A 27,631-nucleotide genomic window follows, 5' to 3' on the forward strand; every position below is an offset into this window, starting at 1 on the left:
GAGACTGGGAGATTGGGGGCGCTCTCCGCCTCCTTGATGATTGATTACATTTCAAAGGGACAGATGCCAGGTCCTTGAGAAAGACTTTTCTGAGTCCTGGATCTGGCAGGACTTAGGTAGCTTTTAAAAGGATTTACATACATTTCAAAGAGACAGAGAACAGACAGTGACAAGTTTTCTAAAGTAAATGCTCTAAGAAAAAAAAGTTTGGGGGCAGAATCTCTTCCCTTCTTTTCATGGGGGAGATTTAAGCCTTAACAATGGCTCTTGAATAGACATCATCTAAGAGAACTGAGCTAGTCAAGTAATGAGCTAGTCACCTCCCTAGAATATCAACTCCAGCTGGGCAGGGATGCTGTGGTTTCGTTGATCGTTGTATCACCAGTGCTCAGAAGGTTTTCGGGACGCTCAGTCAGACTTCTAGGCTGTAAATCCTCTGCTCTTGACATTATAAAACCAGTGGGACAAAGCATCATGCCTAGGAAAATAGCCAGAAAAGTAACTTGGGCAGGAAGAGACAGTATGAATACAGATAGATCTGGATTAGAATCCAAATCTTGCTTTTTATTAGCTGTGTGACCTTGGGTGAATGACTTAGCCTCTCTGGTCTTCAGATTTTTTATCTATACACACTGGTCAGAACCCCCACCTCATAGAGTAATCTTACTGGCTAAATTAAATAACACAGACATGTCATATATATATATATATATATATATATATATATTTTTTTTTTTTTTTTTTTTTTTTGCGTCAGCTCGGGGTATAAACAAAGAAATACACGGAATGGGATCTCATGTGGAAAGGCCCGGCAGTGTGCCCAGAGGAGTAGAGGCTTGGTAAATGTCAGTCCTCTCTTCTGGAAGGAAGTGAGTCAGGGTTGGGGGTGGCTGTGTTTGCTTTGATTCTTAGCTGCAGCAGAGAAGGAGACAGGACAACTGTGGAGATCCTTGAGCTCCTGACATTTTCACGGCTGGGAGTTGAAGGTTGAAACCACCCTAAGCCCAGACTGAGAACTGGGATTTGAAAAGAAACCATTTACTTTTAAGGCAATTGTCCTAAATGTCAGAGAAACAGTGTGCTATTCTGTGTCACTTCTTTTCATTGAGATTATAATACGGCCTGCAGACAGTGTGCTGGCTTTATAGATTGAAAGGCAGTAGAACTAATTACATGTAAAAATGTCGAAACAAATGCTCTTCCCTCTGACCCTTTTTTCCTCCCCTGCACACTGGCCTTTGGCATTTTGCAGGCATTAGTTCACCTAAGGCCCCCAGCACAGCTCAGGGAGGCGGCCAGGGAATGTTATAGGTAGTCCCGGTCTTCGGTGAACGGCTGACGTGGCATGGCAGTGTGGATGGGAAGAGGGCTGCACCCTGTGTTTCACGGGGTGAATTGTGGGGCTCTGCGCCTGGACAGGCTCTCCTAGATTGACCTGCCCCCTGTGTCCTTCATTTACTGGATGAATAAACCCAGACCAAAGAGGGGACATGGTCTGCTCAAGGATGCAGAAACAAGAGGTGACAGGCCTGGAGCCAGAGCCAAGACTGACTTACTGTGAAAGACTTGTTTTACTGCATAATGCATTCTTTTAAAGGAACTGACATGTTTTTGTTAATAGCGTTTTACTGAAACACATTTGTTGCCACAGTAAATGCAGAGCCAAAATAAGTGACAGTTAAGAGAGATTGGAACCTTTGAATGTTACTTTCAAGGTTAGTCTGTAAAAACTATTTTTGATAGGCTTCATATTGTGTGTCTTAACCACAATAATGACCACAATGGTGATGGTGATGATGATGATCATGTTGATGGACAGGATGGTGATGATGATGATGATGGTGAGGATGATGATGGTGAGGATGATGATGGTGTTGATGATGATGGTGAGGATGATGATGGTGTTGATGATGATGGTTATCATGATGATGGTGAGGATGATGATGATGGTGAGGATGATGATGGTGAGGATGATGATGGTGTTGATGATGATGGTGAGGATGATGATGGTGAGGATGATGATGGTGTTGATGATGATGGTGAGGATGATGATGGTGAGAATGATGATGGTTATCATGATGATGGTGATGATGATGATGGTGAGGATGATGATGGTGTTGATGATGATGGTGATGATGATGACGGTGTTGATGATGACGGTGTTGATGATGATGGTGTTGATGATGATGGTGAGGATGATGATGGTGTTGATGATGATGGTGAGGATGATGATGGTGTTGATGATGATGGTGATGAGGATGATGATGGTGAGGATGATGATGGTGTTGATGATGGTGAGGATGATGATGGTGAGGATGATGATGGTGAGGATGAGGATGGTGTTGATGAGGATGATGATGGTGAGGATGATGATGGTGAGGATGATGATGGTGTTGATGATGATGGTGATGATGATGATGATGGTGAGGATGATGATGGTGAGGATGATGATGGTGGGGATGATGATGGTGAGGATGATGATGGTGAGGATGATGATGGTGAGGATGATGATGGTGAGGATGATGGTGTTGATGATGATGGTGATGACTGGTGATTATGATGGCGAGAATGATGGTGATGATGATGATGATGGTGAGGATGATGATGGTGTTGATGATGATGGTGAGGATGATGATGGTGAGGATGATGATGGTGAGGATGATGACGGTGATGATGATGATGATGGTGAGGATGATGATGGTGAGGATGATGGTGATGCTTACGATGATGAGAAGGATGATAGCTAACAATGAACTTATTACTAGCTTATGCCTTTGTAGATTTTAGGTCATTTAAGGCTCACAACAATCCCATGACAAAGGTTCTGTTTTTGTTATTCTCATTTTAGAAGAAGGAGACAGAGTTGAAGCAGGTTGCCCAATGACAGGGTTAGTAATGGCAAAGCCAGGGTCCAAATGCAAATAGTTCACAAAAATAAGTATAGCTAATGTTTATTGAGCTCTTGCTATGTTCTGTGCTCTGTGCTGTGTTTGATTTTATTCTCCCAACCCTTCATGGGGTAGGCAATCATTATTTTCTCTATTTTATAGATAAACAAGAAATCCTACAACTCACAGTTTAAGTGACCTGCTCAAAGTCGCACAGCTAGTAAGGGAGGAAGCAAGGAAAATACATATGGGTGCAGTCTTCTTCCTCAGCCTGCTGGAAAGTGCTGTCCCATCCACCATCTCAGCTTTTCCCTCTTCCCGCCCCACGCCAGACACTGTGCTGATTCAGTTCCTGCCCCTCCCACACCCTCACATCCCAGTTTCCTCCTAACTGCCCCTCCTCTTTTTGTCCTGGGCCTTCCAGCCCACCCTGCATCGCAGTTAGGGAGCCCTTCTGAGACTGGGGCAGTCATACATCCTTCTCATGGTTCCCAGTGCCTGAAGCTCAATCCAGGTTCAAGGCATAAACATCCAGGGCTGTCAGCGAGGTAGGTATTTCCTGCCTCCTCAATTCCATTTTCCACTGACCCCATCAGCACCCCACAACCCAGTTAAGCCATTCCATCAGCAGTTCCTCAAGCAGACTCCCTTGCTTCTCTCGGCAGACACCATGCCTGGGCTGCAGCTCAGCCTTGATGAGAGTTGGACGAAGGAAGAGTAAATGGATGAATAAATGAATACATAGGTGGATGAATGCATACAAACTTTTTGGTTTGCAATGTAGTTCTAGCAAAATTTCCAATAAGTTTCTTTCTTTTTTCTCCCAAGGGAAGTAAAGGGGAGCGTGGTGCAGATGGTGAAATTGGACAGAAAGGTGACCAGGTAAGAACTTACTTTGTAATGAACCTGAAGAGACAGGTTCTCCTAAATGTTTCTCCTAAATGAATTTCATTCTGCCATTTCTGACATCACCGCTTGGATCTTCTTTGCCTATAGTAGGACTTTTTTTTTTTAATCACAGTTCCATGTTTTCCCTCTTGATTCCTGTAGTTCATTGTCACATCACCTTCCCCAGTTATCTGAGCAGCCTGCCTTTTCTGATTTCCTTTTGTTTTGTTTTGCTGGACTCTCTTACCCTTAGAGCTCTGGTTCACTAAAAGGGTTGTGATCCACTATACAGTGCCCCTTTTTTTCCTCCCACCCTCCCCTTACTCCTCAAGTACCTATCACATAACTCATGGTGCCAGTTGAAATGTCACACAGATGCCCCTTCTGTGCTCAGTGCCCAGCCAGCCCTGTTGGACCACTTCTCCAAATGCATTATAACATAGCACCCACGACAACACACTCCTCTTTCTGTGGGTTCGAATGCAGCATCCCCATCATCTTTGATACAACGTTGCCAGCTGAGTCTGCAGTCCAGCTCCCCAACCTCCAGCCTTTCTGCCATTTAAAATACTGGCAGCTGTCACTCTTCCCTTTCCTTTTCCTCCCTCACACCTGCCCTCTGTCCATCACTCCTCTGTGCATCTCCCCATCTGTCCTCCTTGTAACCACCTGCATGCCAGGCATGGTACCAGGTTCTGAGATGCAGAGGGAGAAATGGGCAAGTCCCTGACCTTATGGGGCTTTCTACTCCATGAGGGTGAAGCAGGTGAGCACTCCAGAGGCAGTGAGTTCAGAGCTATGCTCAAGGGTTGAACGACACGCTCAGCTAAAATTCCATCTGTATTTGGAAAAACAAAATGTGTTTGGATTATTCTTGCAACAGTGAATTTTCAAATCTAGTACGCTCTATCCTGACAGTTACAGCTTGCATTTCCCCGTAGCAGGAGATAGAGGTGGAGCGCAGGGAGATCTTCCACGGTGGTGTGTCTGCTTTTATAAAACATTGTCCTACGAAGACTAAATGTTAAATGCAATATGCTGTAGCTTGTTGGGCTCCTGCTGTAACACACATAGACTCCGCTCTGCATGGAGACATGAATCTCTTTCTTAAAGTAACTGCAACACTGTTACAGTAGAGATGCCATAATTTGGTAACCCCAACAGTTTCCATTGTGAGCAGATGTTGTGTGTGCATATGCATTTATTTGCTTTCAGATTTTTATTATGGGATGTTTTCAGCATACACAAAAATTAGAAAGCATAATCAAAACACACACACCCCCATACTTAATCACCCAGCCACAGGATCTTGCAGCCATTGTGGCCACTTCCATTTTCATCAGCATCCTTAGCTCCTTCCCCACACTGTCTTCCTTCGCTTTACGTTGAAGAAAATCCACTTTCAGGAGAGATTTGTTTTTGTAAATATTGTTAGATACTCTCTCAACCTCTGGACACACCAGTGATACATTTTAAAAAGTCTTTTTGTTGCCAGTGTCTTTTTTTTTTTTTTCTTTTGCCAATGTCTTTATCCAAAATTGTTACTGGATTAGAAGTCAGATTCTGGATTGTTGTCTGAAATTTGGGAGTCGCCAAAGTGAAAAGCTCCTTATGAGTCACTTTAAAGAATTCCCTTTTGTGTTTTCTAGGGCCATCCTGGAGTTCCCGGTTTCATGGGGCCCCTGGGGAACCCTGGGCCACGGGTAAGTGGTGATTTTGAATCCCCTCCTCTTTTGGCTTTGACATTTGCACACATTTCCATACTCATCAGACCTGTCTCTTACTTTAAGGACTGGGCTGACACCTTAAAGGTGTCCAGGGCTGAACAGAAGGTGCAGGTCCCAGAGGGACAAGGGGTCAGGGATGGGGACTTGACCCCAACGGACCCAATGGAGTGAAGGATGGAGTGACTTGACTAGGTGGCGCTGCTGGGCAGTGCAGTCAGAATGCTGTTGGGACCAGGCGGCTCTGGCAGGGATGGGCAGGCTTGATATGTTATTAATTTCTATGTATCTTTGGTGGTGGGAAACCTGAGGTAATTGCAAGGTTAGGATCTTAAGTGAGAAATGGAGAAGCAACTTCCCCTCTTCCATAGGATCCCGTCCCATGGAAGAGGCTCTGGGACTCACAGAGTGTCTCTAGAAGCACAGACTTTCCTGGATTTAGTACAATTAATAACAATAATAATAACTGAAAATTATCATGATTCATTATTACCATCGTCAACTATTCATTCAAGGTCTGACCCCCCGGACTTTGCAGAAAGAGGGTCACTGGTCATGGCTGAAGGACAACGGAAAGGAACCCACTTCAAATAGGGACTAATCTGATATAATAAATAGAGAAGCAGAGGCTGGGTGAGGATCATGAAGTTGAAATGTGTGCCGTTAATCTTGCTTTGTCTTCTTTTTAACAACTCTAACTGACTTCCGATTGTAAGTATGTTAATTCTTAGAATAAATTAGATCGTTTCAAACGTATTTTTTCAATAAAATCGAATGGGAGCAGGAAGCTGTATGTCTCACCTCGAAACTGACTTTTACAGCAAACTCATAAAAAGTAAATTAACTACGAAAGTATGAAAGCTTTCCCAGCGTACCAGAGAGCTCACCTCAAATCTCAGATCTTCAGCTCACGTCCCACCTCCGCCCAGCCCAGTGCCTGTGCTGTTAGCAGCCTTTTCAGTTTCTCAGGCTTCACGCCTCACTGTTGCGTCTCTGCCGTGAGCAGGATTGTGAACCGCCTTGCCAAGGGGATGGGTCAGCTGTTGCCATTTAGGTTCACGAAATTCTGCATTTTCTTTAAAGAAATAATTTCACATAGGAAATTCCTTTGCATCGTATTTGCATATGTTACTGGATTTTGAGGCATCGGACAGTCAGGCACAAGAGAAATTAATCAAGAAGACAATGTTACAGATAATGGGGAGAGACATTAGCATGAATTGAGGAGGGACATTTGAAAAGGAAATAATTTTATATTACGGTTTTCATATCACAACGACTTTAGCCTCCCTGTGCAGACTAATAGTGAGGGGCTTCCGAAGTGAACGTGGAGTTAAAGCCCCATCCCCACCGCACCCTGGTCATTCCAAAGCCTATAACATGTCTCCAGTGCAAATGAAACCATGTTCTCCTCTCATTGGAAATTGCTCTTTGGACTCCATGACCGCTGCAGGAGATGGCTCCTGGCTTATCGTGCTCATGCTAGATGGTGAATCCGGGATTCAGAAACAGTCGTAATTGGAGGGCAGCTTCTCCATCTCCAGCTGATCAATGTGTTCCGTTCATTCAGTTGATGTTTACTGAGCTTCTGCTTTGTGCCATGTATGCCCTGTCCTGTTCAGTGTCTTGGGAGCGGATGCCGGTCACCTGCCCATTTGGGTTCGGTGGCCAGTCGTGCAGAAGCACCTGGAGCACAGCAAACCCTCCTGGTCATTTATGCGTCGTCTCTCTGCGTGCTTCTGTGTCGGTGCTGCAACCGGGGATATAGATACCAAACAGATAAGGCTCCTTTATTATTTTTACTTTAAAGTTTATTTCCTGATGATCAGTTGGCATCCTTCTTTCGGAGAAAACCCTTACCCTGTTCCCAACCTGCTGTATGGAATTTAATTACAGTATAGCTAGGTTCCAGGGTATAGGGTGCTGGGGGGTTTTGGCAAAATTATATGGAAGAATCCAGTAGAAACCCCATTGTTCTGCTAGGTTTGACCTAGATATGGAGGTTCCCAGCAGCAGCCCAGCCAGGGAAGCATGAGCCTTGGGCTCTGTTTTCAAGAATTATCAACATCCTTTTATTTCATGAATGTTTACTGGCTCATCACCCAGTGGAAAAGGTGAGGGCACACCTGACTGCATCTTATCCCCGGGAATTTATCTTACATGGCAAACAAGACCTGTCTTCCATAGCTGTATCAAATTTCCTTGAGGTCCATGGTGGAGCCATTTCTGTAGCCCTAAAACTTGGCCAGCGCTTGGTATGATATAGGCTCTTGATAAGTGTGTGTAAAACTACTGAAAACTCTTGGAAAGGTATCAGTAAGGTACTGTGAGAGCTTGCTTATTTATCTTCCCATACTTAGTTCCCACACATCTGTAGTGTTCCTGGTCTTGGGCTGGCCAGTTGACACACTGCTATTATCAGTGCTTATGATAACAGAGAACCCTTTAGGGAAAGCCCTTAGTGAGTGTCAGCGCTGGCCAACTCTTCCTATGTAGGAAGTTGCTCAGTTCTCTCAACAACTCAAGTGAAATAGGTCCTCTCTTTCTCTCCAGTGCACAAGGGAACTGAGAGACGCAGAGGAGTAAAATAAGGTAGAGAACCAGGACGTGGACCCAGGAACTCTGGCTCTGGGAGGGTGCACACCAACTGATACCCTCTGTTCTGTGCTAAGCACGCGGCAGCCTGGGCAATCGTATCCCTTCTAGCCTTTTACCATCAGGGAAACTGAAGTTAAACATCTTATACCACTTGACCCACGCTAGAGAGAAGCAATATATTCAGTAGTCTAAAGAATCTCTGCCCCATCTCCAGCCAGCCCAGCTTTTGATTTATTCCTTTATTCTAGAAATAGTGAACACCCACTATCTCCAAGGCACTGTTTGAGTTCCCAGTAAAGCACGAGGGTGTCCGATGGTGCAAAGGCTAGGGAGGAGCGCACAGGCGTTAGGAGGGGCAGGGACTTGGGTTTTGGATTTGGGAGGCAGGTAATTTCTCACTGAGCTGGGATGGGGACGAGGACAGGCTGTGCGCTATGAGCCCCGGGGAGTGGATTGCAGGCAGAGGGAGCAGCACAGGAGAGAGCCTACTGCAGACACACACATGGGCTCGCTCTGCTGCACTTCCTCCCCTGTGTAGAGCTCCCCATTCCTAGATCTCTCTTTGCATTTCTCATCCCTAGGTTGACACAACCAAGTGCCTTCCTTGTTGATCTGGAAGATAAATCCAGTTGTTCATTTTTGCCTCTGTCCCAAAATGTTCCCTGATCTTAGCTGAAAACCTCCACTCTAGTGAGACCATTTACCGTTGACTTAGGGATGACTGCGAATGCTCTGGTCCTTTGGGCAATGTGGCCGCTGTGCTCCCAACATCTTTGTGTTCCCAGAGACCAGCCCGGCCTGCCGGGGAAGGCAGAAGGACCTCTGGAGTCCTGGTCCCAGCTGCCGGGAGGGGCTCGGGATACTCCCTCTGTGCACCCCGTGCTTCGGGCACAAAGAGGAGCTAATGATCATGCCGACAATCTGACTGCCTGCTCTGTCCCCCTCAGGGAGCCGACGGAATTGCTGGAGCTGCTGGCCCTCCAGGAATCCAAGGGCCACCGGTAAGTCCTCGGTGGACCGGATCTGCCTTGAGTCTGTGTTTGGGGGTCCCAGAACCCAGGTGTTTGCCAGCCCTGCCCTGGTCCCTACCTCTGTGGCTCACTCATCCTGAGTATTCACGAATGGGCTTGCAAGGAAACCGCAGGAGGGGGGTGCTTTCTGTTGGCGCCCTGGTTTTTTGCCTCAAAAATAAAGGTTTGGATAAATTACATGGCAATCTGTGATTCCAGAATTCGGTTTACAACCAGCTCCCACAGGCCCCGTGTCAGTGCGCATCTCTCCTCACAGGCACAGGGGAGTGGAGAGGCTAGAGCCGACCCACGCTGAGGCTACATGTGCGTCAGGAGTAGCCCCTGTTACCCACCTGTTCCAGAGAGGGGAGAGAAGTAGCAAAGGGGAGTCACACTCCAAGCTGGCTAGCAAACAGGTCCACCCTGCCCCGGGATGTCTGTTCTCTAGCGCCAAGAGCACTTGAGGGATGAGTTAGGACAGCTTCCTCCTCCTGGGATGAGGAGGACAAAGCCCAGCAGGACTGGGTCACTAGTCCAAAGCCACACAGGAAATTAGTATCGACGCTGGGAGCGAAGTCAATTTGGAAACTCCCAACTCCTGTTCTTCCCGCCATTCCACACTGACCCACTGTGTGGGGTGGTCGGGGTGGGGCTGCAGGGGTGTTGGGGTTGAAAACTACCAGCTACATGGACTGTCTTACCTTCCTTATCCGGCCAGTCCTGGCGAAGCAGCCCACCTGCTTTCTGTCGATTCTCAGAAAGCAAAAGATCTCCCCAATAAAAACAAACGGCCTAGTTGCCCGAGGAGAATAAGATGCGGGACCCAGATAGGAATCATCACGGACTGTGGAATTAAACCATATTGAATGAGACATTGATTCTGTCTTGGGGACCCTGAGGCTAAGCGACGACTGTGCTTGGAGCTGTCTGGGGTCCTGTTATTCCACTGTATACATCAAACCAGAATATACTCCAGATTTTCTTAACATAATGAGTGTTAGTAGTTAAAAAAAGAAAGAAGGAACGCTAAGTGGGACACAGTAAAAAAAAAAAAAAAGATACATACAAACTGAAAACATTTCCATTATATTTTGAATGGAAACATACAAATCATTTGCCAATCTTCTTGATATAGAATGAAGACCTTACTTGATTTTGGGTCCTCAGCATGGAGTCTCTTGTCATTATCTTGTAAAAGGAACATCTACCCATTTACTGTTCGTTGCTCTTCTTAAGGTGGTTTGAGAATGTAACAACACCTGTGGAGGAATGTGAATGTAGAATTCTGGATCCTGGATCGTTAGGATGTTTTTTTCTAATCTTTCATAGCTATCCTGTTACAGCAATCTGGATAGTGAGTCATCCTTATAAAATATTTTTGAATATTTTTAAAGATCGTTCTTTTTCTTTTTCCACCTAAATTTAATTGGATTACCTAATGAATAATTAAAATGTGAAATTTCCGTAGCAAACCACAACTCCTACAGGACGAACAGGTTTAGCAATGAGCATGTTGACTCCTTGTGCCTCTTAAGCTCATCGGATGGAAGCAAAAAACCCCTGAATAGTAAATATTGTGGTCTCGCTGGCCATGTAGTCTCTGTTGGAAAAATTCAGCCCTGCTGTGGTGAGGTGAAGTCAGCCACAGACAATAGGTCAACAAAAGGCTTCTGATAAAACTTGATTTGCAAAAACAACAGAGGGCGGCATTTTGCTGACCAGTAGTGGCTCAATCCTAGGATCTTTGGAACAATAGACATTCAGGAAAGAATCCAGGGAGCTCTATTATCAATATTTAAAAATCCCTAATGATAGGACTGAGCATTTGTTCCAAGTTGACCCAAAAATATGCACTTGGTTACGTGTTTGTAGCTTCCGTGATACGGGGGGCAGTGAACGTTTTTGCTTTACTGTTGTTATTTTGTGTTGGTCTAAGTAGCAGTATGTCTGGGCGACCTCAGGTATCACGGGTCATCATATTACAGAGATGCTGGTTATGCCAAATTGTTGTCAGTGCAAATGCATCCCCTGAGCCTTCCAGTTTCTAAAATTAAGAGTCACCGTGACTGTAAAAAGTGCTAATCCTTTTGAGAAAAGGTTTTTAACAAAGTAGTAAACCTCAAACATGTTCTGCTCTTCCTCCGTTCCCCGGGGTCATGAAAAAGGTTCTCATCTCTTAATGATGTGTTACTAATATCTTTCACTGTCTTCAGGAGGGGAACTAAAACTCAACTGTGGAGTTTCTATTGAGTTTAAGTAGCACTTCCTAGAGGAAGCATGCTTTGGATCCCCTGATTGGACACTTTCTGCATGACAGTATATAAAATCCGCATCAGTTTGAATTAAATATCAAAGTGGTTTTGCCTTTCGCTTTTCTTGCCAGAAGCTAACATCACAACCCTTAGGAATACCTCACTTTGTGTGGCCCGTAGATGAGAATGTAAAACCTGACATCAGCATTTTATCACAGAAGAAACAGTGTCCAGAGGTTATAAAGTCATCGGGGCCTCTAAATATAGTAGAGACACAGATGACGTCAGAATGCTCATCCAGCTAGACGGGACGGCACTGATGACGTCATCTGATTTAGAAGCCTCGGTTGGCAGTGATGTGTGTCTTCGGTGAACAAAATGGAAAATGAAGATGAATTAATGTGGTTTGGCAAACACAGCCTTTCAAAATACTAGTTCTGTTTCATGGGGGAAAGAGATACTAAAAGCGACTTACCGGTGGTGAAAAGTTTGGGACTCTCTGGACAGAGGGATGGTAATAATAGACCATCTATTCAGGCCCTGGTCAGCTTTTCACTTGCCTTGGGCCCTCTGTGTACAATAGCCCCAGATGCTCTGGTCTTGGTGAGGACCCGAATTTCAGGCAGTGTAGGGACAGGGTGCAGAGCTGGACCCAGGTCTTGTGGACCCCAGAACCCGAATATCTTCTTCCCCTCAGACTTTTCCATCTTTAATTCCCCCCGAGTCTATGTCATACACCCAAGATGAGTCCCTGTCTGCACACCCACCTGCGTGATTGTGCTCTGCCCAGGGCACCTCCCTGCGGGGTGGGGGGAGGGAGTGCTTGGGAGGCAAAGAGGCAGAAGCACCCATTGCTTCTCACCCAAGACCCCTTCCAGCCTGCGAAGGCAATTCTAAGTGAGATAATGTACTTCCAGAAGAGCCAATCTGAGATTTAATGGTGTTTTTGTGTCTTGGATCTTTTAGGGGAAAGAAGGTCCTCCTGGCCCCCAAGGTCCATCTGGATTACCCGGAATCCCAGTAAGTGGCATTAAAGAAAAAAAAACTGATTTCTCCACTACAAAAACGAACAAACAAAAATAGATTCCACCACTGTTAAAGCAAGGCATGGTCCCTAGGGGAGTTTCCAGAGCTCCAGAAAATGAGAAGGATAATCACTGACAAAGCCAGGTACGTTTTTGCTGGCGGTCAGTCTTAACCTCATTCTTTCATGTAACAGGTGCTGTTGTTGACTTGTGTAGATAGTGTTTCCCTCTGCCCACACACACATACATGTAGGTACACAGTTGAGACAGCACACGCACACATATGCGTGCACAACTGTGACACTTTCCTATCTGATAATAGAAACAGTTCCCGTTTCCCACACTGGTGTTAAATGTTCATGTGCTCATTAAATTTTACATACGTGCTACCCAATAAATATACCATAATATATACAATCATGCCTCTGTTGCCTCATAAATCGTGCAGGTATTGGAGAAGATTATAATAAGCTAGTTTGCATGCACGGCAATTTCCTGTTTTCTATATGATGGTCCACAAAGGTGGGGTTTACTTGTCAGGTACGATAATGTCTGAGGTTCTTGATACATGTCGCCAAATTACTTTCTACAAATACTGTTCTGGACTTTCACATTCAATACACTTCTCAATGGGGTGGAGCTCTCCAGAGTGTTAGTAATAAGGCTGGTCCAGACAGCCATGTGTTCCTTTCTCTGTGGAGAATGAATCCCTGTGGGCTCATGGTCTGGTCTGGGCTGACTGCTGGGGCCTCTGCTCCCCACAGCCCCCCACCCCTGCTCTGCATGATGATGAGTTTTATTGCAGCCACACTGGCTTCCTTTTGGTTCCTAGAAGGCTCTGCATCCTCTTCTCTACAAACCACAGGGCCTTTGCACATGCATTTCTGTCTACCCAGAATGCCCCTTCATCACCTCTTACCCCAGTTAATGCCTTTGATCCTTCCCATCTCATCTCGGGCATCACCCCCCGGAAGTTTTCTCTGCCCCCACCCCCAGTCTGGGGCAGGCTCTCCTAGTTTCTTTTTTTTTTTTTTTTAAAGATTTTATTTATTTATTAGACAGAGATAGAGACAGCCAGCGAGAGAGGGAACACAAGCAGGGGGAGTGGGAGAGGAAGAAGCAGGCTCATAGCAGAGGAGCCTGATGTGGGGCTTGATCCCAGAACACTGGGATCACGCCCTGAGCCGAAGGCAGACGCTTAACCACTGTGCCACCCAGGCGCCCCTAGTTTCTTTTCCTTTCTTCCTGAGTGCCTATCTCAGCTGTAGTCACATCTTTATTTGTGTAATAGTTTGATTGGTGACCACATCCTCCATTATGCATTAACTGATTTGCTCATTCAACAAACTCTGTTTAGGGACCTACTGTTTGCTAGACCTGGGGACATTACAGAGGAGTGCCCGATAATCACGTGGCTATGCTCTAAGCCGTGGGTTCTAGAAGACCAGGCTTTTGCTTCCCACACATAGTGAACACTCAGCCAATAGTAATTAAAGAGACCTGTGGATGAATGAACTGCTCTGCGAGAGGCCTCCCTCCTGGAGTATCTGCTAAGTGCCCCTATCAACCAAGGAGGCATTTCCCAGGCACCATTGATAGGGCTCCCTACAGCCACGTGACCCCAAGGTTAATTAACTGCAGGGTGCACAGACCTGAAAACACGGGCTGGGATGTGAAACCCCTTTGGTCTATACTGTAGCCCCGTTGCGTAGCCTGTCCTGGCAGCTGGGGAGAATTGACTGTTTTAATTCTAGCAATGGTGAAGCCAGGGAGAGAAAATCCCGGTTTGACTCTCATGCCAACCCCTTGTCACTGGAGTCCTAGTGTGCAGAAGAGAGACCCGACCTTAGGTGTGACTTTGCGTAGTATATGGACCCCGTCCTGTGGCTCAGACGTGAGCCAAGCATGGGCGTGTGCCTCGTGAATGGACCCTGCTTCCCTGTCTCTCATCCCACCCCTGCTGCCAGCCTCCCTGAACTCCTTTGCTTCTTCCATATCGTTCCTGTCTCGGAAGCGCTTCCTCTCCCTCTGCCTGGATAGTAAGAGTCATCCGAGCTTTCGTGTGCACGGTGCTCACCATCTAGCTGGCTCCGTGCAGAGAGCTTTCCGCACGTTAATGCATGTACCCCACGCCTCGGGCCCCCTCAGCAGTTCATCCCGAGGTCCCAGCTGGACGTATTGTTGTCCGGGAGGCACCGTGAGCCTCCCCAGTGGCTTAGCTAGAACTCGGAGCTGTGTTTCAGGAGCACGCGGCCCCTCCACCATCACAGCACTGAGGGCGTGCAACCCCGCACGGGTACCCGTTCATTTCTGTCCACCTGCACTGCGCCCTCGCCAGCACAGTGCCCAGTACTGCGCCAGGCCAGCATTCGAGGCCCCAGACCAACCCAGCCCTCATCTCTGCTGGCATGCAGCCCGGCGTGTCACGGAGAAGCCAAAGAGAAAAGGAAGAAATCATGGACGCAAAGCGTGATGTGCTATACGATAGAGGGGGACACAGGGGCCATGGAGCCCAGGTGCGGGTAGCCAAGCCAGACCCGGAGAGATGTCTGGGGAGGTGACACTCAAGGTGAGTGTTCAAGGTCAAGTAGTCTAGGCAAAGAAAGATGAGAGGGGGCAGGAAGAAGGTATTTCAGGTATAAGGAGCAACATAGAAAAGACTCAGACGTATTTACGTCCAGGAACTGGCCATAAGAAATGTTGAATGTTAAGAAGTGGCTTCCATGTGTGGTTGGGGCTGTGAGGGACGCAGTGCAACCCTTTGCCGACACTCACCAAGCTCCCACATGAGCTCTTGCGAAGTAGAACAACACACCTCACCACCTATTAAGCACCAGCTGTGTGCTACGCTCTGTACCAGAAAGACCCTTTATAGTCCCCCACCTGTAGGAGGTGAGAACATCCCTATAACTTATTGAAGGCGCAGAAACAGGCCCTGAGATGTTAAAGGTGTCAGCAGCCCCGTCAGCTAGGGGCAGCCCTTCTCTCTTGCAAAGCCGTGTTTCCTTCTCACACGATTCACTAGGCCATACTCAGCCCACCTTTGCATTTCCCCCAGTGCTGCTCGTGCCGCTCCCGGGAGCCACGTGTCTGGCCAGGAGTCCTGGGGTCTCCTGAACAGTCTGCCGCTCTGCCCGTGTCTCCTCCTGTGGCATCAGCTTTGTCTTCCATGTGCGGGTCTCTTGACCCCCTCCCACTGGTGCACGCATGGGGAGAAGGGTTTCAGGAGTTAAACCCTTCGTTGGAAAGAGGGTCAGTACAGGGGCATCTGGGTGGCTCAGTTGGTTGAGAGCCTCCTTCGTGGTTTCGGCTCAGGTCGTGATCTCAGGGTTGTGGGATTGAGCCCTGTGTCAGGCTCTGCTGGGTGTGGAGCCTGCTTGGAATTCTGTCTATCCCTCTGCCCCCACCCCACCCCCCATTCTCTCTCCCTCTTTGGAAGAAAAAAAAAGAATGCAAAAGAGGATCAGCATAGCCTGGCCTCCCTAGCAGCCCTGCAGGTGTGTCTGGTTAAAGCGGCTGTGTCCCGCGCAGCATCTGGGAAGAGTTACGGGTGCCATTGCATCGGCCAGCAGCCCGGGTGGCCAGTAAACTTAGATTCCTGTCCCCAGTGGCTTCCCAGCAGTGCCGAGCCGCTGCTGCTGAAGGCACTGATGAGGGATCACGCATGGTTTCATGAACGCCTGCGGCGGCAGGAGCATTGCGGGTGCCATTTACCGATGCCTGGTTTGTGAGCCGTCTGGTGACCCTTGGGGCAGGACTGCCATCTCTTTTCAGGAGAAGGGCACTGAGGCTCTGGGACTACCAGGAACTCACTCAAGATCATATGCCTAGTAGTGCAGGCAGGGTTCAGACCTGGTGTGACTCAGTTTCCCCTCTGCTCTGCTGCCTGGTGGATTTCTTTCCCCAGACCCCACCCGGTGCAGGTGGCCCAGGATTGGAACCCGAGTCTGTGCGATGTCATAGTCCTTGCACAGAATCATTTTCCCGTTTGCAGAGACTCCTGAAGAATACTGGTCTCTTGGATTAACGTGAGGCTTCTGGTGCCCTCCCTTAGAGCACGAGGTTGGCTGCCAGGAGGGGGATCACAGCTAGATTTCACAGAAAGAAAGACCAGGTGCTCACAGCTGTCCTGTAACCCATGCAGAATCCTTGCTGTCCTTCTCTGAGCCCCTGTGTGTTCCCGGGGCTGTGCCCCATGCTCTCATGCATCCGGTGTCCTCACCATCTCTGTCGGAAGCTGCATCCTTACCTCCTCATCGCTGCTTTCAATCCAGGAGGCCCAGCTATGGGGCGCTGTGGTCCTAAGTTTGACTTCAGGAAATGTCCAGCACGGGGCTTCTTTAGATCAATAGCACTAATAATGATGCTGTTGCAATTCATTGCTTTTCCACTCTGTGCCAGGCAGTGCGGATCAGAGATCCGAGCCAGAATTGCAGTGTTGGGAAGGAACCAGGAAATCAAACCAGTTCTGTCTGGACACGGTCCCAGAGCCGTTCAGTGTGGCTGTGGCTGTGGCTGTGGCTGTGGCTGTGGCTGTGGCCGTGCACTAGGCGTGTGCCCCCAGCAGAGCCCCGTCTTTCCTCCCAGCACCTCTGGCCAGAGATAACCATTAATTTGATTTCTCTTGCAGGGAGAAGAAGGCAAAGAGGGCAGAGATGGAAAACCAGGTCCCCCCGGAGAACCGGTAAGGGACTCTAAATTTCTTACCATTGTAGAGGCCAAATGAGTAATTTCTCAACTGCTCTGTGTCGAAGAGCTACTATGAATTGGGCACAGTAAGAGTTACTTCACTTATTTCCCCTGACAACCCTGCAGGGTGAACACGGCTGTCCCCATTATACAGCTGAGAAAACTGAGGCTCAGTAATGAATCATCGAGCTTTACATTGGAAACCGGGGATGTACTGTATGATGACTAACATAATATAATAAAAAATCATTAAAAAAAAAAAAAAAGAAAGAAAACTGAGGCTCAGGGAGGTGAAGCGATGGGCCCAAAGTCACACGATGGGCAGGTGACAGAATCGGAACCTGATCCCTGGGCTTCTCTCCGCCCTCTGCATTTTTTTCTTACTGCCCCAGGCAGCCTCCCTCCCGTTGACTTGGGAGAGGAGCTGGGGCAGGTGAGCCCCTGCTGGCGCAGAAACCTGATGCCTGAGAGCCCGTTGTCCCCACAGAAACCCTGAGCTTGTCCCATAAGCTCCAGGTGGCGGGAGTTTGCCCTTTCTTCAATTCTGGCATAGAGCTGTAGGGTTTGTTTTGTTTTGTTTCTCTTTTTCTTTAATGTCACCTGTCTGGGACACACGGTGAGGCAGACGGAGTGCGCCGAGCAAGTCTCTGCATCAGTAATTGTCGGAAGTGTGCAGGGCCCTCTGCACACCCGCGTCTGTGACCTCGCTCTCGTCCTGCCACAGCCGGCCACGGCTCTCTCCCGTGGGTCAGGGCCCGTGGTGACGGCACGTTTGTCTCCCCAGATCCCTTCCACAGCCTCAGTCTCGAGGGGAAGCTGGAAGGTGGTGCCTGGGCTTCGAGACCTGGCTCCCCACCTGCCTACCACTCGGAGAGTAGTCAGTGTCGGGGTGCAGCCTGTCGCATGCTAAGCAGCCCCGAGGAAGGAGGAGGACGCCCTCCAGACACTGACAGGAAACTCCTCCAGGATGGGTTAAGTAGGAAAGCAGAGGTCCAGAGCGGTGTGCTTACCTGCCCTGTTTTGTATAAAAGCAGGCCTCTGTGTGTTTTCCTAGTGTTGACATAATGGCAGTCTGGTGGGGGGGGGGGGGCAAACACCTCTAAACGTTGTCGCCATGCATGGTAGGGTGATTCTGGGCAGCCGGGCCACGGTCACTGGAGCCCCTCTGAGAATCGGTGAGGAGCTCACTTGCGGCCTGCCCCTCCCCCGGCCAGGCCATTCATCCATCCATAGACTCGAAGCCCTTTCGAAATTGAGCATTGCTCCAGGAGGCAGTAGCTCGCACTTTAACATGCACACCTCCGTGTCAAGCTCCCCGAAGGCCAATCTGTGCCCAGCCCCCAGCCTGGGTGGGAACGGTTCGGCGCTGACAGGTGGCCTCCTCGGTGAGCCAAGGGGACCTGCTTGGGAAGCAGCATCCGCTACAGGTAGTACGTAGTTCATCTTCCCGTTGGCGTAGTCCTTCAGGTTCCCATATGTTAGGGACATGGACGGACAGACAGACAGCAGGTAGATAGGGGATAGACGATGATGGATGCTGGACGTGGATAGATAGCTGTGTAGATATACAGGCAGCCTTTTGAATTGCCTGTTGTGTAATCTTTATTAGGAGGCATTGGAGCCGTAATCATGGTGTAGGATGATGCCCGGAGACTCTGGAGTCAAAGTACCTGGACTAGAACCCCAGCAGTGTGACCTCGAACGGATCACTGAACCCCTCTGTGCCTCAGTGTTTTGCCTGGTGGATAACAATGGCGCCTCCCTCATTGGGCGGTAGTAAGGACTCACTGACTTACCGTGTGAGGCTCTCATTTTGTATCTGGAATGTGCAAATCACTCCAGAGTTGCTGCTCGTACCATTTTCCTGCAGGTGGCTTGGACCAACGATGGCCATGGCCCTTGACTGTGGAAGGTCGGGAGCCAGGCCAGTCCGTGTGCCCTCAGTCACGGGCCCGATGAGGGGGGCTGTGCTGAGTCTGCAACTGAGAACAGATCCAGGGAAGGGAAGTGACACCCAGGACCACACAGCAGAGCTTGGACAAAACACACAAACCTAGAAGTTAGAGCTTTGTGCCCCACCTTCCTCCTTTCTGGGATTTCCCTTCCAAATCCAAGGACACCCCTTTCCCTCTCCTACCCCGCTCATGGGCCCTGTCTGATCCTCAGGGTTTATAAGCTGGGAAAAGGGGTGGAAATAGGGGGAGAAATTTGCCTCCTGTCACAGTGAATGTGGGGCCATGTACTGCCCCTGCTTCCATCAGTCAGACAGGCCCTGTCACCCCCTCCCTGCCCCTCCATACCCCCACCCTGACCACATCGCCTGGTTTTCAGCCCCCAGTCTCTCCTTGGCTGTGATTTGTGACTGGTTCTGTCCAGGGCAGCACCAGGACACTCGTGGTGAGGACTTTGAATAGCCCAAGTGTGCCCATCACTTCATGGAGTTAAGAGAGGCTGGACTGGGGAAAGGAGGGGTGGATGGCAGGCCTCCGTGTCCACGGCAGGTGCTGGTGAGAAAGGCATCCTTTGGGTGCATGCAGCTGAGATTCAGTCTGGCCATGCCGTTCATTACCTCGGGGATGCGCCAGCTTCTTCGAGCCTCAGTATCCCCTGGCATCCCATGTGGTGGTTGATGGCTGCCGTGAGGTGCCTTGTGAATGAGCACAGAGTCATTCATGACTAGGATGTCTGCAGAATTCTGCATCTAGACCAGAACTCCTCTGAAGATGACCAGGGGCCACTAGGAACACTGGGTTCAGAGACCACAGCTGGGTAACCAGCACAGTCGGAGGAAACCAGGGGCAGAGTCGCTGGGTACAGGGGGGTGATGTGTATGCACTACGATGCAGCATGGAGCCAGCGAAGGGGGTGGGGGGATCGGAGGCCGGCTGGTGGAAACGTTAACGCGGTGACGAAGCCCAGGCGCCCAGCGGGAAGATCCTTGTAACGACGTCCCCAAACTCGCCTTCTCTTCTTCTTTACTCTCAGGGCAAAATGGGAGAGCCAGGTCTGCCAGGACTGGAGGGAGCCCGAGGCCCACCTGTAAGTGCCTCCAGTGTGTGTGTGTGTGTGTATGAGTGTGTGTGTGTGTGTATGCACACGTGTGTACACGTGGTCCAGAGTAGACCGCAGCTGTCAATCACATGGCTCGTGCCCTGAGCCCGCCCCTCCCTGGATTTCCGGAAGTACCTCTCTTCCAAGGTGCGTCTACAAAGTAATAACTTCAGTTCTTCCACGAGCATGGCCATGAACTGCATTTTCAAAATCATGACCATTGTTGCCATGTCGTTATTCTAAGTTTTCTTTGTTCTTAACCTACTTAGTATGATTTTAATGGGCTTTCTCTGGATGATCGAGCCTAAAAATGAATCTTAATTTTGAACATTTTCCACGGCTAAAGGTTTTTTCTCCCCAATTATTAAAGCAACCCATTCTCGTGTATACCAATGACAATGATGGTAATCATACAGAAAGAATAAGAAAAATAATATTATAGAGAATAAAATAGAGTTACTTGTAATTCTGCAACACAGAGGTAAAACTCTGTTAACATTTTCGTATATTCTTTCTAGATCTTAGGAATGTATGTATGAAGTCTGTATGAATTCTCTTTTCTATGTATGAGTTCTGACGTTTATATTTATATATCAGTCTGTTTCCAGCTGCCAGGCTAGTGTACATGTAAACATACATAGATAATTTTCCTATAAAAATGATCTCTATATCTTGGGGTTGGTTTTTTGTTTGTTTGGTTGGTTGGTTTTTGCTAAATGCTTTACTTCTTCATAATTTAAAAATTGTTTACATAATTCCATAAGTTTGTTTATAGAAAAAATATATTATTTTTTACGACAACACTAAAACCCACTTATCTGGCAAGAAGTAGGAGATCAAAATGTCACTTCTATTTCTTTAATATATTTTTCTGTTAAAATCAATAACTCACCTAGCTAGCATTCAGTAAGAAGGAACTGAAACAAAAATCAATGTCCTTTTTCCTAAATCTCCTTGCCTTTCACCTGATTGTACTAGGAGAGCAAATCTAAGAATGGAGAATACTACCTCCTATGGGCAGAATTAAAACACAGAATTAGTGATTGGTTTTATTAAAGGTGGTTCCTGGCTTATTGGAGGAGAGGGTCTTCCTTTTAGTGTAAGGGATCCATTTCTCTGGGACCCATGTTGAAGCAAGACCCATTTCTCAGTTGAGACTTGCATCCTACCTCAGTGTAGGGGCAGAGCTTAGAGAACCCAAGCAGGTGAAAGAAGACCCACATCCTCTGGCTGGCAGGGCATAAGTCAGAGAGCAAAGCTTTGAAGAACCACACAGGCTTTGAGATAGATAAATGTGAATTCAGCTTTCACTTGGTCACTTACTAACTTGCATCAGAGGACCATTCTGAACCTCTGTTTCTTCTTCTATGAAGTGGGGATCGGAATATCTCCCCCTTCTGTAGGGCGGTTGTATGCATTAAAGGAGAAGAGGGAACACGTACAATTCTCAGCCGAGGGCCTGGCATACTATGTGAGGCTCCTTCTGTTGGTGTTTTTGTCCATGATTATATGGGAGGAGAGCACACCAGGGCCCCGGCTCTGAGCTGGCTGGATTTGGGATTCTAGTGTCTTTGAGGAAGGTGCTGGGACCCAGGCAGGGCCTGTCCCTCTCCAGGGAAAGAAAAGTGGCCCATTTTGAACAGCGGAGAGCACTGTTTATGTCTTATTCGATGCTGACAACAACTCTGCAGAAGTAGGTCCTATCCTCATTTACAGATGGGGAAACTGAGTCCCAGGGAAGAGAGGTAAAGCACCCAAGATCCACAGCTACAAAGTGGGGAACCCTGGTTCTATTCCAGACCTGACTCCAGAGTCAGCCTTCACGGTACATGAGGCCCCTTTCCGTAGATTAATTCTGCAAAGCGACACCTGGCAGGTGCTTTATTCTTCTCAGCTTAGAGACGATGTTAGGACTCCAAGGAGTAAGCTGCCTTCTCTGAGATACAGTGGTTGAACCTGGCATCAAATCTGAGCTGACTCCCTTTTCCTCCTCCTCCTCCACCTGCCACGGACACTTCACGGCTGCTCACCTGAGTGACAGGCCTGCGTCTGCTGACAGTATCATCTCAACCTCAGGGTAGCCCAACAGCCAGGGGGCACCCTCCTTGCAGCTGAGGCCTCCCGGTGCTCAGGGGGAAGGTGAAATGCAGCCACTTAGCTGGGGTCTTAGCAGGGGTGTGAAACCTGCCTGACCAGGCTCCTGACCTCCTTCCTCCCCTGCATCTCCTGACGTCTAAGAGCATACACCTGTCACCACGCCATCTGCTGTTTGGGATGCATCCCCAGAGGCCCCCATCCCAGAGGCATGCGAGGTCACACTTTCTTATTCCCCAAGTCCAGAGAGGCAGGCTAGAGAACACGTCTCCTGGGTAATAACCCCCATATAAAAGAGGCCGCTAGGTTTGCTCTCTTTCCGGATGGCCAGGCGCTGGTGTGGTCTTCTCCCCAGCAGCGTCTCCATTTGCTTTTTGGAACCAGGACATACAATCAGGAGATAAGGTCAGAGAAGAGCCTGGTAGGATTGGCCGGGATATATTTGGCCTTGGCCCTGGGGGGCCTGATTGGCCACAGACTGCTGTGTCCTTGAGGTGAGGGTGACTGTGGGGAGGCCGTGCATTGCAGTGAGACAGACCTGGCCTTGAATCATGGCTCTCCTGCTTCTAAATGTGATAGAGAGGACTGAGCCTCCTGTTTCCTACAGAAAATGGGAGAAATAAGATGCGTCTCCCAGGACCCTATTTCAGGGCAATGAAAGCACCAAGGCTAGAGCAGACGATGTGGTAGGGGCTCCGCGGGAGGGTTTTCCTCCTTCTCCTCCCCTGCTACTGCCCCGCTCCTTCCTTCCCCTCCCCCTGCAATGAGGTGCCAGGACAGGCCATCAGCCCAGTCTCTCTGACCACTTCCCTGTGCCGCATTGGCCCTGTCCCTGCGTGTGTGTAAGGGTGCTGGACAAGGGAGATTTGCTCCAGGCTTTTCCCCAGGGGCCCCCTGTGCGCACAGGCATCTGCCCACCAGGTCCCTGCTCTGTGCCAGCACCTGGCTGGAGACCCGCTGGCCAGGGCACTCAGGGCTGTCGGAGCTCAGAGCAAGGGTGCCTAATGACAAAAGTACGGAAGGGCCTTTGAGAGTGATCATGTGAGCAGTGAGGGAGATGGAGTTGGGGACAGGAGGCTGGTAGGGAGGAGGCCTCCAGCCAGGAGGAATGTCCCAACGAGCGAGGGGTCTGCCAGGAAGAGAGGATGCACGTGGAGCGAGAAGGGGAGTGCTGAGTGTGCAGCCCACCGAGGACACCGAGTCTGGGACGTGGCGCAGTGAGGTGGCCAGGTGGGCAGGTGCCCCTCAGGTGGGGACCGCGCTGCGCACGAATGCTCTGGGTCTCAGCAGGTGGGGAAAGCATTGTGAGACCAGGGCTGGAGAGACGCGCTTCCCACTGGCCCGGAGCAGAACCCCAGACCAACCAACCAAAACAGTGAAGAAAGAGAGGGTCTTGGGTCTGGGCAGACCCGCTGGGTCGGAATCAGACTACTTTCTGGCTCTGGGACTCGGAGAAGGTATTTTCTCTCTCAGAGCCTCAGCTTTCTCAGGTGTGAAATGGGGATTATTATAGTCAGCTTGGTCTGGCTGTTAGAGATGATCGTGTCGGCTCTGCGAGCAGCTTCCGCTCAGCTCCCAGTGCTTGGCGCTCGGGTAATAGATCTCCAGGCTGCTGTTCTGTGCACGGAGGCCTGGCACGGTGGCCCAGGATGACGGTGTTGGGTGGGACCAGCCACAGCCCCAGGAACAAGGAAGGCACCCTGAGACCCACCTCTGGAGTGAAGGCAGTGTTGTTATCTAAAGGGAAGCACCTGCCCCAGGGGCCAGGCGGAGGGGGTGCAAGCCAGGTGGGGTGAGGTCAGGAAGATGAAACTCGGGAGACATGTTGGGTGGTACCTCGACTCTCTGGAGCATTTGCGGGACCAGCCCTGCAGCTCTGTCCATGGTGCAACCGGTCATTCCGTCACCCAGCATCTAGGGCCTGGCCTCGCCTGGGGTCTGGAATGGGAGGCGTCCCGTGAGCCGTGGTGAGAGGAGGCAGGATTCGGCTGGACGTCACACCACGTGCCTGCCCCTTCTCGCCTTACTGGCCTGGTCTTTGGTGGAATAACTTCTCTTTCTTCTAGGGCTTCAAAGGACACACCGGCGACTCTGGCGCACCTGGTCCCCGGGTAAGTAGGTGTCTAGCCGTGGCAGTCAGCCCAGGGGGACCTGAGCTGGTGCTTCTAGATGGAGGGATCCTAGCCGGGGAGGCCAGGGCAGCACCTGGTCCCCTGAGAGAGGACAGTGGGCAGCATGGGAAGCAGCCTCCCCAGTCGTGGTCTGGTTTTTCTAAACGTTCCTTCTGGACCAGACATTGAGGTGCGACCTGTCTGACCAATCAGCGTGGAGTCAGTACGCCCCTAGGCGGTGCTGTGCCCGAAACTGTTCAACAGGCCCAGAGCAATGCGAGGAGAGCCTCGGTGCGTCCCAGGTGGGGAGACCCCGGAGCCCACACTCTTACCCTTGAACTTCTTCCCTGACCTTCAGATGTCCCAAATAGAAGGAACCTCGGAGGGCCACTGGTTAGACCCCCAGCAGTGCTCTGTTTAGTGATGGGAAAGCTGAGATGTCTAAGGGGTCAGTGGGTGTGGAGGCAGAATTCCAAGCCTGTTTGTCTGACCCTCGGGCTGGTGTTTAGCCTGCAGCTCAGAGAGGCACAGGAGGGCCCTGCAGACCCCTGCTTCGGCCAGGACTCTGTGGGGCTCTTTCTGGTGGGCCTCGCCCCTGGGTCTTTCCCCTGCCAGGTGTACAGAGAGCCGGCAGGGGGCATTCTGCATTCTCTCCCCTCACAGCGGTGTCTTGTTTCTGCTTCCCCCTTTTAGGGAGAGCCTGGTGCCATGGGGCCCCCTGGCCGGGAAGGGTCACCAGGAAAAGACGTAAGTGTGGGTGTCCTGTGGGGCCTGTGGAGGGGGTGGAGAGAAAGTGGAAAGTGTGCGTCGCTTGGGGGTCACAAGAAACTACGGGGGTGGTGGTGGTGGCGGTTGGTGCTTGCAGAGGCGCGCGGGGTGGATTCTCAGCACTGGTCAGTGGTGTCTCAGCGGCCAGCCCCTTGGGTCCTCCCTGGAGTCCTGAGGGCACCCTGGGATCTGGGCGTCCGGCCCCACAGTCTGCTGCCTGAGGCACACAGTAGCTAAGGAGGCTTTGCTGACTTCATCATGAAGTCATGATGTCGGTATCCGTGGTGGCCTGTTGGGTCCGGCCTCCCGGGGGCCTGAATTGCAGAGTCCCTCCGGATTATTTCTCCAGCTCCACTGTTCTGCAGCTCATGAACCCATCACGGCCACCACCACGTGAGCCGTGTGGCACTTAATACTGCTCCCCTGCTCTCCCTGACTTTTGATGGAGGGATCAGGCAAGATGGCTTCCACCCTAGTTGTACAGACAGAAACACTGAGGCCCAGAGAGCTCCAGGCACTTACTGGTGGTCTCACGGGCTGTCAGAGGTGGGAGGAGGCAGTCTGGGGCTGGACCTATCAGCTCTGTACCCCTGGGAGCAGACATCATATGTGACACCCGACAGGGCCAGCCCGACATGTGTAGGCAGCACACGGCCTCCTGGGAGTGGTCATGTTTGGCCACTGTCCTGAGGCCCCTTTACGTCCTTTAGGACCTGCCTTTATACCTGGTGATGTGCACGCCGCCCATGGCTCTTGATGCGCATGGGTTCTTGGCTGATCTGCTCCCATGAGATGGCAGAGCTGGGAGGGTCTTAGAAGAGATGCCGCCCAGCTCCCATGTCTCCCCTCAGCAGCCGAGTCGGCTTGACAAAGCCAGTCACACCCTGTGTGTAGCTAAAAACAGCAGCTGCATTGACCTGTGCGGGGCGTCTCCCCAGCCTCGACCCCAAAGACACCCTGACCTCTCAAGGCCAAAGAACAGCTTGAAAATCCATCCCCTCTCAATTCAACTCACAGCAGAGTGTGTGCAAGGAGCTCCCAGGAGGGAGTGTGGCTGAGTTCATCTCCCCCCTCCTCAGGTCAGGGAGCCCCTGGGACAGGAGCCCAGGATGCCAGGTCGGGGGGCAAACGCTTTCTCCCCTCCTTCTCAGCTATAGCTATGACTCTCTTCATTGTAAAGCTCCATTTCCTAGAGTCTTTGAGTCTAGTCCACGAGGAGCATGGCCACGCTTCGGTGTTTTCATTCGTAGCATGAGAGAGACTTACACCTGTGCTGTGAGGCTGCTGGGAAGACCAGGTGGTTGCGGGTCACTACCACTCTATACCCTGCCAGCGGCCGGGAGCATGGGCAGCGTTTTTCTCACTGCGGTGACTGTGGCAAGCGAGGGTCAGGTCACTGTCCAGTGAGTCAGGAACAGAACTGCAAGACGACGTCTCTTCTCTGGCCACTTCCCTTAGTTCAAGATGGCGCTACCGGAAATCACTGTGGGATCAGGAGGAACGTGTCGAAGCCAGTAAATAAGTAAACCATGGGTGTGCGATTCCTCGTCTCTGGGAGAGGAGTCTGTCCGTACTTGGAACCACTGGGGATTAGCGATGAAGCTTTTGGACAGCCAGCCGGTTCTCTTGGGGAGCTAGATGAAGTTTGGTCCATGGTTGAAACTCTGTCTCTGTCTGTCCTCTCTGGGCAGCCACTCTGTGATGACGTGATGTCTCTCTGTTCCAGGGTGACGCTGGACCCCCAGGGCCACAGGGTCCCCAAGGACTGAGGGGCCCACCGGTGAGTGTTTCGGCCTGTTACCACCTGACGTTTGGTTGGTTCCTCAACCCTATGTGTTTACACATGGCTGTATGTCATGGCAGTTGGAAAAGGGCTGTGACCCCAAACCTCACTAGTGCCTCCTACCTACACCCCAGGCTGTTTTCTGGGACCACCGACCCACAATGCAGACATGTGAAAGGAGCCACTGGGCATGGCAGGGCTCCTGGAGGACTTCCCTTTAGGTCGTTCTCGTGTCTGGTGCGTGATCTGTGTATTAGTTTGAGGGGCTGTCGTAGCAAAGAACCACACATTAAGTTACTTGCATGACACATGTATTGTCTCACAATTCTGGAGGCTAGATGTCCGAGCAATTTACTGTCTTGCTCTTCTGGAAGCCAGAAGTCCAAGGTCAAGATGTGGACAGGGTTGGCTGCTTCTGAGGGCTGTGAGAAAGAATCTCACTTCCACGCCTCTCACTTCGTTTCTGGGGGTTTCCTGGCAATCTCTGATGTTCCTTGGCTTGTGAAAACACAACCCTGATCTCTGCCTCCCTCTCGACCTGGCATTTTCCCTGTGGGCCTGTCTCTGTGGACAAATGTCCCCGTTGTATAAGAAAAGAGTAGTGTTGGATTGGGGCCCACCCTGCTGCAGAATGACCTCATTAAACTAATTATATCTGCAGTGACTTCATTTCTAAATAGGGGCCTCTGCTGAGATAGCACAATTGTGATCCAGGCTAATGGTAAAAGGAATCATGCAGAATTAAAATGA

The 27,631-nt window shown here is 50.0% G+C and overlaps 1 protein-coding gene across 1 annotated transcript in view; it reads left to right on the forward strand.

The window, feature by feature from the left end:
* COL22A1 (collagen type XXII alpha 1 chain) overlaps nt 1–27,631 on the forward strand; it is a 248,728-nt gene that overhangs the window by 200,443 nt on the left and 20,654 nt on the right. Inside the window, exons 47-55 of the mRNA XM_045812201.2 lie at nt 3,717–3,770; nt 5,426–5,479; nt 9,046–9,099; nt 12,327–12,380; nt 17,016–17,069; nt 20,060–20,113; nt 24,286–24,330; nt 25,024–25,077; nt 26,825–26,878. Coding sequence (XP_045668157.2) covers nt 3,717–3,770; nt 5,426–5,479; nt 9,046–9,099; nt 12,327–12,380; nt 17,016–17,069; nt 20,060–20,113; nt 24,286–24,330; nt 25,024–25,077; nt 26,825–26,878 — 477 coding nt within the window. The remainder of the gene's footprint in view (nt 1–3,716; nt 3,771–5,425; nt 5,480–9,045; nt 9,100–12,326; nt 12,381–17,015; nt 17,070–20,059; nt 20,114–24,285; nt 24,331–25,023; nt 25,078–26,824; nt 26,879–27,631) is intronic.

Source organism: Ursus americanus, chromosome 9, assembly GCF_024610735.1.
Source record: "Ursus americanus isolate L20-20 chromosome 9, mUrsAme1.1.p, whole genome shotgun sequence".
NCBI lineage: Eukaryota > Metazoa > Chordata > Mammalia > Carnivora > Ursidae > Ursus > Ursus americanus.